This window comes from Triticum aestivum, chromosome 7D (genome assembly GCF_018294505.1).
Source record: "Triticum aestivum cultivar Chinese Spring chromosome 7D, IWGSC CS RefSeq v2.1, whole genome shotgun sequence".
Classification (NCBI taxonomy): domain Eukaryota; kingdom Viridiplantae; phylum Streptophyta; class Magnoliopsida; order Poales; family Poaceae; genus Triticum; species Triticum aestivum.
Window position 1 is genome coordinate 609,404,434 of NC_057814.1, and position 10,779 is coordinate 609,415,212.

General features: G+C 50.0%; 1 protein-coding gene across 1 annotated transcript; it reads right to left on the reverse strand.

The window, feature by feature from the left end:
• Positions 1 to 3,680: 3,680 nt before the first annotated feature.
• Positions 3,681 to 10,779, reverse strand: LOC123171409 (BTB/POZ and MATH domain-containing protein 1-like). The gene is made up of 2 exons (XM_044588926.1): positions 10,159 to 10,779; positions 3,681 to 4,175 (listed from the first exon to the last, which is right to left on the reverse strand). Exons 1-2 carry the CDS (start codon positions 10,777 to 10,779, stop codon positions 3,681 to 3,683), a joined length of 1,116 nt encoding a protein of 371 aa, XP_044444861.1.

The window sequence follows — 10,779 nt, forward strand, 5'->3', positions numbered from 1 at the left end:
CAACAAATAGTTCAAGAATACAACATCAAACGCACAAATAATGATGCTCTTTGTCGCCCATTCCAAGCCCACCACTCCTCAATGAGATCCTTCTGAAGATCATCATGCGCCGCGGGACGTCGGATGGCATGATAGGAGGCAACAAAACGGGCCACCCTTTCAGCCCTCCGTCGCACTCGCACGGGATGTCCCAAGAGCTCATACTGAGAGTAGTCTACATCTTGGCCACGCTCATTCTCGATGATCATGTTGTGCATGATCACACAAGCGTGCATGATGTACCAAAGCATCTTTTGATCCCAAAATCCAGCCGGGCCTCTCACAATAGCAAATTGGGCTTGCAAAATCCCAAAAGCTTTCTCCACATCTTTTCTAGCCGCCGCCTGAGCATTGTGGAAATCAAGATTTTTCTTACCTTCCAGTTTTTTCAATGGCTTCACAAATGTTTGCCACTTTGGGTAGATGCCATCCGCAAGATAGTAGCCATAGTTGTACGTACGGCCATTTGCTACAAACTACACCGGTGGCAAATCACCATTTGCAATCTTATTCATCAGTGGTGACCAGTTGACAACGTTGATGTCATTCAAAGATCCAGGCATTCCAAAGAAAGCATGCCAAATCCAAGTCTCTTGATCGGCCACCGCTTCAAGGATTATAGTGGAACCCTTTTTTTGACCATGGAATTGCCCATGCCATGCCTTTGGACAATTCTTCCAACTCTAATGCATGCAATCTATTGAGCCAAGCATACTAGGGAAGCCGCGAGCTTTGTTCATCTCCAATAGCCTTGCGGCGTCTTCAGCATTGGGAGATCTCAAATACTCCTGGCCGAACACTTGCACAATTCCGACTGCGAAGCGCTTGACACACATGATGGCTTGGCTCTCACTCATAGCCAAGTGATCATCAACAAGATCAGTCGGGATACCGTATGCCAACATACGCAAAGCGGCTGTCACCTTCTGAAAGGTGCTATGCCCGAGGTCTCCGATGGCATTCCTCCTTTGCTGAAAAAACCGGTCATGGCTCGCTAGTTTCTCTGCAATGCGCCTGAACAACTCGGTGCTCATCCTAAACCGGCGACGAAAATACGACTCGGGGTATGTGGGATTCTCCACAAAATAATGCCTGATCAATCTGTTATGGGCATCGATCGTATCCCTCCAAATTTTCTGCCGGCCCATAACCGAACCACCGTGCTTCGGTTTTTTTTTCTTTTTTGATGTGCATAGCTAGGATCATTTCAAGATCCTCCTCCTCTTCCATATCAAATTCTTCTTCGGAAGAATCATACGACGAACTCATCTACAATGTTCAATACTATGCTATAAAAACTACAATCAACATGCACCAAATTCATGAAGTTTGAGCAATACATACCTTGCAGGCGTTTTGTCGAACACCTTGCGGGCGCCGAGCGGCAGCGAGCGTCCGGGCGCTGTTCGTCGAAGGACGGCCGCGCAGGAGGAGCGGCGGTGATTAGAGGGGGGCGGAGGAAGCCGCCGCGGCGTGGGGATAGGCCGGGGAAGCGCCGGAATGGTCGCCGGGTCGCGCGGGAGCGGGCGCAGCAAATAAGCGGCGCGTGATGGAGTTTCGGCCCGCGCGCTGAACTAGATATGCCGCGCGCGCGGTTTTTGCGCGCCCGCTGGACCCACTCTACCGATTGCGTGCGCGCTAAAATGGGCAATTTTGCGGCGCGGCGCTTGTTTAGCGCGGCTGTTGGAGATGCTCTAAGGCACCCTACATGGCCATGCCCGAGCCACAGGTCACCCCGCCCGCGAAACGGCCCAGCAAGCAAGAACTATGTCGGCCTTGCCATCCCGCGAGCCTCCGGATGCCCTCGCCACTCATGTCGCGGCCACGCGCCAGCGCTGCCCGTGGCCGCCAGTCGGAGCTGCGCCCACGCGTTCGCCGGGACCCGACGCCCCAAATCCGCGCAGGCCTCACCATCCCGGGTACCAGATCCGCCGGAGCCGCCGTCGCGCTCCCGCCGGGACCTGACGTGGCAGATCCGCCCTCGCGCCTTCTAGAGAGGTGCCCCGCCGCCACCCTCCCTGGAGCTTGACCTCGCTTCGCCGCTAGGGTCCTCAGGTGGTGGCGAGGTGAAGGGGAGGAGGGGTTGGGGAGGTGGCGGCGTCAAGGGGTTCCCCCGTGTCACCAGAGAGAGGCGACGCCGGGGTGGGGAGTTTGTGACTTTCCGGGTTCCACTTTTGTGCGGGTAGCATATATTAAACAACACTGACCACCATTAATAAACAATGGTAAGTAAGAATAAATACTATATCAAGTAAATCTCTTGAAAAAACAAGTATCGTGCTACCATAGCATGCTGGTTCAAGGCCTACTTGTAGATTAGATGTGGTAGCATATCACTCCATGACTCCAATAACCGGACTGGCTAAGCTTTATCTTCGTCTCTGAAGCTGCAGACAGGATCATAATAGGGCAATAAACTGAAGAGGTACCTATTCAACAGCTTATCAAGTGAAATGCTGTCCCTCCACAATAGGAATAGGGTAACCAAATGCGGAATTGCAGAACATAAAATATGACACAGTGGGCCGTGCCTGGTTAAACTAGTTTGTAATCTTCACAGGTTTTGGTTCCAAAAGCACCCTTTTTTCGAAGTTCTACCTGCCCCCAAACAAGCAAACAAAATAACTGGTAACTAAAAGGCAAACTAGCCATTTTACATCGGAACAATGATGTGAACAAGATATTGGTCTTGTAACAGACTTATTTGGAGTCGTATATAATTAGGACTTATGTAATGTAAAAATCGGCACCTATTAATGATTTTGCCGAATAATTCAGTGTAGTAATGCTATTTGCTAATGTTTCATCACATTTCATGACAGATATGGTCATGATATCGATAGCTACTCACTGGATGAGAAAGCATAAAAGGGATTTGTAGCACTGAAAAAAATAGCGCGCTACAGCAAAATAGCGTGCTGAGAATTGCCTCGCTAAATATATCGGTGTACAATGTCTCGCTAATAGCACGCTATAGCGCGATATAGCACGCTAATAGCATATTTTGAGGTCGCCGCTATTTTGCTGTAGCGCGCTATTTTTTTCATTGATTTGTAGTGATCTAGCATAGGTTAATACTCCCTCCGTCCCAAAATAAATATCTCAACTTTAGTACAACTACAAAGTTGTATTAAAGTTGAGACATTTACTTTGGGACCGAGGGAGTAACACATAGCATGTCCCAAGACATGCAATTTTTTAAACTTACCCTCAGCCAAAAGATCTCCAGTAACTTAATAAATAGAGAAACTAATCTCAGATTGCTAGTCTCAACTGAAGTAACTACACTGAAGCTGAACAAAAATTACAGCACCCCACTGTGCACACGGCAAAGACCCGGGAAACAACAACAAAAGGAAGAAGAAGAATTGGACCGCCCAAGGTACATAGATTCCGGAGAGAACAAAACGACCTGAAGAAATCAAAGCAAAGGCAAAACAGCAATGATTCTTCTGATCGATCAATCAATCCCTTGACCAATCTCCAGAAACTTCAGTGCATATAGCGAATTCAGTTCAAAGTTTCAAACTAAGTTCTTTCCAGCATTCCTTCGACCCCAAGAAGACGCTTTGACACGGTGCACTCCAACATAAAGGACACTGAAGAAACTACACTAATAAAGCTATAACATGGCGATCATACTACTGTAATTTGCGAATCTTCGCAGCTTTCTCCCACATACCAACAAAGACACTAGGACATGCTCTTTTCAGGTGCTGATACCCTGTACTAGTCATCACGTCATCCACTCTATCTAAAGAGTTGATAAATCCAATGCAAGCATCTTTGAGCTTGCTGCAATGATGCTGGTCAGCAAGAGCTAACGTGGTCGCCACATTATTGGCCTCAAGAAACTTGCAAAGTTTTCTCTCACACATCAACTTCATCCTCTCCACGCCGTATCTGTCCGTGGCCACGAGCAAATGCTTGACCATTTCTTGTTTGTCATCATCATTGAGGTCGTCCATGGGAGGCAACTCATCTGAGTAGATGAAGCGAAGCAATGCTTTGAAAACAGCAGGCTCCATATCTTTGATGGTTATACTTTGCTCAAATTTGTCCCTCATTGGCCCGTAGAGTTCGGCCTTGAAGACCGGCGACCGCATTGCGAGGACGATCTTATGGGCAGTGAAAACCTCATCTTTTTTTTTTTTTTTGAAATGGAACGCAGCGATTCCATACTTCACACCGGCTCAGCCAAGACGCTGGCCAAACGTACAGCTCCATCGTCAGGGAGATCCTCAGACCAGGTTTCTCCACTTGCCTCATGGCAAGCACCATAGGCAGCTAAAGCATGAGCAAGCTTATTACATGCCCTCGGGGCAAAAGAAAAGGAAACTGTGCTAAAATTTAGCCTAGCGAATTGACGAATCTCCCTGAACAGGAGGCCTTCAGGAGCACGGTCCGCCTCTGTTCCCTTCAGCGCCTTGACAAGGACCTGGCAGTCCAGTTCGACCTGAATATTTGTCATGCCCCAGTTCGATGCCGCCACCAGGGCTGCCGCACAGGCTTCCGCTTCTGCCTGAGTCGCCGATGCAACATAGCGCAGCCGTCCAGCTCCAGAACCACAGATATCACCCTGGTGGTCCCGCACCACAAAGCCCCAGCCACCCGTCATCTGTTCTGCTGAAAAGGTTCCATCACAATTGATCTTCAGGCAGTCCTCCGGAGGTTTGTTCCACTCCTGAATTTGTCGTGGCTGCTTGTCGGGACAAGGTGGTTTGCACAGCGCGAGGGAGTCCGTGGCCCAGTGATTGATCTCCGACGGCAGCCGCTCAGCAGATCCCGCCTTGTCTCCCGCATTCAATTTGTTTCACCAGGTCCACCACCGCCACAGAAGACATGTAATCAGTACTTTCTTGGGCTCCGGTAGTCGAAGTATCTCATGCATAAGTTCAGAAGCATTTCTGCTCGTGCACATTCGCTGCCGCTCTGGTTCTAGCTGCATCGCTATCCAAACTTTCCTGACCTGCTTGCAGTGCAAGAATAAGTGTGCCCCATCTTCATCTCGTCGCCGGCAGCAAACACAGAGAGTGTCACATTCTATTCCTCTCCGCTTCATATTCAATTTCAGTGGTAGGCTGTTGTGCGCAAGGCGCCACATGAACTGCTGAATCTTTGGTTGGCAAGGTAAGGACCATATCTCCTTCCACTCCCAATCTGCTACCGGGGGGTTTGATGCTTGAGGCAGACCTGAGTCCCGTATACTGATGTACAACTTATAGGCAGATTTAACTGAAAATTGGCCCTTGCTGTCATAATACCAGGCATAGAAGTCCTCGACCTCCTCACGGACAGGTGTAGCAAGGATGATTCTAGCTTCTTCCTCTCTGAAGATTGCACGCACTAGCTGTTCATCCCACTGTTGGGTTTCAGGGTCGACCAGTTCACAAACTCGGGTCAATAAACATCGTCCCCTTGGCGTCAAAACAGTTCTCACATGCTCTCTGTTCAGCCACGGGTCGTCCCAAATTCGCACTGAGGTTCCATCTCCCACTCTGAATATAAGGCCTTCTTTCAGAAGTGACACTCCTTTCAGAATGCTTCGCTAGGTATAGGAAATTCCAGGGTGCGGTGCAGCATCAAGAATCGATGATCGTGGGAAGTATCTTGCTTTGAGAACCTTTGCACAAAGGGAATCGGGGTTGGATAACATACGCCAGGCCTGCCGTGCTAACATCGCAAGGTTGAAGCCATATATGTCTCGGAACCCCATCCCCCCCCCCTCCTTTTTTGGCCTTGTCAAAAGCTCGCAACTCAGCCAGTGCATTGTGTTCTTCTTTTCTTGCTTGGCCCACCAAAATCTACATACCATCATGCCAATCTCTTCACACAGAGTTTTTGTTATATCAAAACAAGACATAGCCAAGGTTGGTATTGCCTGAGCACAAGCTTTAATAAGCACATCCTTGCCCATTTTTGACAGTAGTCTCTCTTGCCATCCCTGAATTTTCTGCCAAATCCTCTCCTTCAGATATGCAAAGACTTGCTTCTTAGCTTGTCCAACATAGACTGGCAGCCCCAAATATCTTTCCGACCTCGCCTCAGCTCTAATATGTAACGCATCCAGCACCTCCTTTTTCTGTGCCTCCTTTGTATTCTTGCTAAACATGACAGAGGACTTTTCAAGATTGATTACCTGCCCCGAGCACACTTCATATAGTTGTAGCATATTCTGCAGTGACGTAGCGCTCTCTCGTGAAGCTTTAATGAGCACTAGTGAGTCATCCGCAAACAGTAGATGGTTGAAACTAGGGGCTGTACTGCAAATTCGAATACCACTTAAGGATCCCGTTGCCTCAGCCTTATTCAGCAAAGAAGAGAAACCTTCCGCACAGATAAGGAACAGGTATGGAGAGAGAGGGTCGCCCTGTTGGAGCCCTCTCTGCGGCACAATGACATCAGTGAGTTCTCCATTGACCCTGACTTTGTAGGATACCGAAGTTACACACATCATGATGCGTTCGATCCATTGCTGCTGGAATCCAAGCTTTGCCATCATCTTCTCCAAAAAGTGCCACTCGACTCTATCATATGCCTTGCTCATATCAAGTTTCACTGCCGCATACCCTTCCTTCCCTTTCCTCTTATTCTGCATATAATGTGTGCACTCGTATGCGAGCAGGATGTTGTCCGTAATCATCCGGCCAGGGACGAAAGCACTTTGGTTAGGAGAAATAATATCTGGGAGGATTTGCTTCAACCTATTGGCAAGTACCTTGGATATTAGCTTGTATACAACGTTGCATAAGCTGATCGGTCGGAGGTCCTTCATACTTTCAGGATTTCTAGTCTTGGGGATCAGAACAACACATGTCTCATTCCATCCTTCCGGCATCCGACCCCCATTGAGAAACTGAAGCACTTCAGCAACGACTTTGTCCCCCACCGCGTCCCAGCATTTCTTGTAGAAGACTGAGGGCATCCCGTCCGGGCCAGGGGCTTTGATATCCCCAATGCTCTGTAAAGCCTCGAAAATTTCCCCCCGTGTGTACTCTTTCTGCAACATCTCATTCATGCTGGGGGTCACACGTGCGTCCACACACTCTAGCAACTCCTCTTGGCGGGCTCCTGCACGGGATGTAAACAGGTTTAAAAAGTAGTTAGTTACAACCTCTTTCATCTCCTCCACCTTCTCCACAACACCACCATCCTCCTTCCTCGGCCTCTTAATTTTATTCCTCCGCCTTCTCTCTGATGCTGCCGCGTGGAAGAATTTTGTGTTGCGGTCTCCTCCTTTCATCCAATTAACATGAGCACGTTGCTTCCAATATGTTTCAAGTTGCTCCTCCAGCCGGCTTAGTTTAAAGCGGAGGATATGTTCTCGTCTGACTTGCTCCTCACTAATGTTCTTCCTTCTCTCCGCTTCCAACTCCTCCTTCACACGATGTATTCTCTTCTCAAGATCCCCCAGGATATTTCTACTCCAATCCACTAGTTCTTTCATGACTCCCTTCACAGCCCCCTCCACCTCTTTTCTCTCCATACATGTCTCCCTCTCCCATGCATTCTTCACTATTTCCCGACATCCCTCCTCGTCCAGCCATCCCGCTTCAAACCGTGGCATGGCCGCGTGAACAGAAGCTCGCCTGGTTGCCGCCTGTCCAACCGTGTCAATAATGACCGGTCTGTGGTCGGAATGACGAGGATCTCCATTTGTGACTCGGTATGCAATGAACCTTTCACGCCATGCCCGTGTCGCCACAGCTCTGTCCAACCTCTCTTTGACATACTTCGCTGCTATGTGGTTGTTGTTCCTCCATGTGAATGTGTCCCCCACATATCCAAGATCTCCCAACTCGCACTCTTCTAAAGCGGTGCGGAATCTGTCCATACAGCCTTGGCTCCTTGGAGGGCCCCCTTCCTTCTCCCAAGAGTGTAGAACCTCGTTGAAGTCTCCAGCACATAGCCAAGGCTTGCGGCTTTGGTGCTTAAGATTCCTTAGGAGCCTCCAAGTCTTGTCCTTCTCATCCATCTTCGGTTCCCCATAAAGTCCGGTGAACCTCCACGTAAACCCATCCTCCTCCGTGATTTCTGCATCGATATGATATTTTGAGATGAAACCAACAATCCTAAAATTTACCTCCTTCTTCCAAAACAAAGCTAGCCCTCCACCTTTCCCTTCACAATTCTTAACCATCATGCATGTCATGTTCATCTTCCACCGAAGCCACTCCAACCTTTGCTGCTCCAGCCTTGTCTCAGATAAAAATAGAACGTCAGGGTCCTCCTTCTTCTGGAGCTCCAGAAGACTACGAATTGCCGGGCCGTTCCCTAACCCCCGGCAATTCCAAGTTATTAGTCTCATTGGGTCTCGCGGAGCTGTTCCGACAGCCCCGCGTTTAATGTTACATTATTGCCCTCCATCTGCATCACTTCTTCCATCACTTTGCTCTTTTTTTGTGAACTCTCCTCTTCCTCTTCCATGTCCTCCAGCCCCCTTTTCTTCTCCAAACCCATCACCGCACTGCCTTTCGTCAACTTTCCCTCCCTGTGGATCCTTTTGAATCTCCCCCCTTTTCTGTTCGGCTGCTCCTCCCATACTACTCCCTTCTTTGACCCCTCTCCGATCACACCCCTCTCTCCCACCCCACCCTGCCCCTCATTTTCGTCTGAAGTTTTTACCATCTTCCGCTGTTCTGCACTTGACTTCTCCGGTTCTTTCACCACTACCACCTCCCGTTCACTTCCAGCAAGCTTATCATCCCCCCGTGGTTTGTTTGGTGGGTTACCCCCCTTCTCCCCGCCTTTTGTTTGCTCCGGAAACAATTTCTTCCTATTACCAGAGTCCTCCTTGCTGCTCCGGTGCTCGTCGTCCTTAGCTTTCAGTTTTAGTGGGCTTGTGACCTCACCCTCCTCCCCTTTCTTCCTACCCGCAGCTCCTCCTGAGGATGTATCAGACTTCCTCCAACTAGGCCCATCACTGGCCGACCTATTTTCACTACCTCCCCACCCATACCACCTTCTGCCATAGCCATAGCCACTGCCATACTCCGCACCTCCCCTCCTCCTATCATCAGCTCCCACATTAGCTTCAGGTACATAACAGAGCCATCTCCCGTATTCAGCTTCCTCCCCTCTTTTCAACTTTTTCTTGCACTCTCTATCTATATGTCCCATCAGTCCACAAATGTAGCAAAAATCAGGCAGGAATTCGTACTTGAAATAGCACCAGTTTTTCTCCTCCTCCTCCCTCCTCTTCCTTGAGTCTTTCACTACAGTGTCCCCATCCTCATCCTCCTCGTCCTCCAGAAATAAACCCCTCATGAGAGGTTCAGCCACTTTGACTCGCACCTTAACACGGAGACACTGACCCACCGCCGTACCATCTTCTCCTGTATCCACCTCCACCAGGTCATCGATCTGCTCCCCTATGTCCTCAGCCAGATCCTTGCACATCATCCCCAGCGGCACATTGTATATGCGAACCCAAATTGGGACCTTCTCAAAAGTGTATTCGTCTATGGTTTTGGCCGGATCAAATTCCTCTACCACAAGCAGATCCTTATTGAACGTTCAGGGACCATTCTCCACCGCCTTCCTCCTCCCCATCTCCTCCTGGAACACAAACAGAAATCTATTCTCCCCCATGTCCTTCACTTCCAATCTCTTCATTGGGCACCAAGCTTTCCCCAGCACCACCTCCATCCCCCCCGTGTATCCCGGCTTGTCGGACATTAGCTTCCCCATCGCCTTCAGGTCAGCGTCCTCCTTCTGCTTCTGCATGGATCTTCTCCACCCCACCTTCACTCCCTTCTTCTCCGCTTCCGACAGATTCATCTTCCGCAGCATCCCTTCCACCTTCTCCATCACTACACACTAGGGATCAAAGCACAGATCCGATCACTCTAGGTTTGGTGGTTTTACGACCAGGTGCCCTAGAACACCCGGAAGGCTGATCTGTGTGGGTTCGGGAAAAACGGAACCAGACCCGGGATGCGATCGTTGAGATCCACCCCAACTCCGGCCAGTGGAAAGATGTGTGGGAAGACCCAGGGACGGAGCCCTAGCAACGGCGACGGCTGCTGGGGAAGACGAGGGGGCGAAAGAGATCGCCTCCCGATCGCCTCAGCAAAAACCCTAACCGTCACTCACGGGACGGACCTCCACTGTGAAAACCTCATCTTTGACCTTGAAAGACACATCCGATCCCTCCCCCTCCTCCAGCAAACTTCTAAGATTGTCCGACAAGTCCGAAGGAGGCACTTGGATGTGGAAGTTCCTTGTGGTCATTGACATCTGTGCTACCTTTGGCTTGATAACAGTGAGCTCACACTTAATGAGAAGCACATCGTCGGGGATGTACCAGTGCGAAGACGCTTCGAGGTCGCTCCTCGTCGCGAACGTGGCATAGCCCCAGGACCAGGTTATACTACCAATGGAGCTGCTCAACAGCACAGGCGCCATTAGTTTTGGCGATGCAAATTGTGCCGGCGACCCTGTAGCCTGCTGGACCAGCGTCAGATGGCACAGCGCCAGCACCTCCACATCTCTGTTCATGAGCTCGAGGTAGACTGAGACGTAGTCTCTGTAGGCCTCCGTGACACCGTCGGGGTAGTAGCGGACACACCAGTCATGGCCCCCGACGGAGAAGGTGGCCGACCGGATGAACTTGCCGACGCCGAAGCCCTTGCACACGCTGTAGCCTTCAATTTTGAACACGTGCTCGCCGCGCGTCCTCTCCGGCGCGCAGGTCGAGGTCGTCGAGATCACGGGATCTGGGATCAGGGATGCCGCCAT

What these genes read in the sequence shown, in the direction of transcription:
- LOC123171409 (XM_044588926.1), bottom strand. Translation starts at nt 10,779, where the DNA reads ATGGCGGCATCCCTGATCCCAGATCCCGTGATCTCGACGACCTCGACC. An exon ending in CTTTCAAGGTCAAAGATGAG is followed by an intron (nt 4,176 to 10,158) that starts GTTTTCACAGTG and finishes AAAAAAGATGAG; the next exon opens with GTTTTCACTGCCCATAAGAT.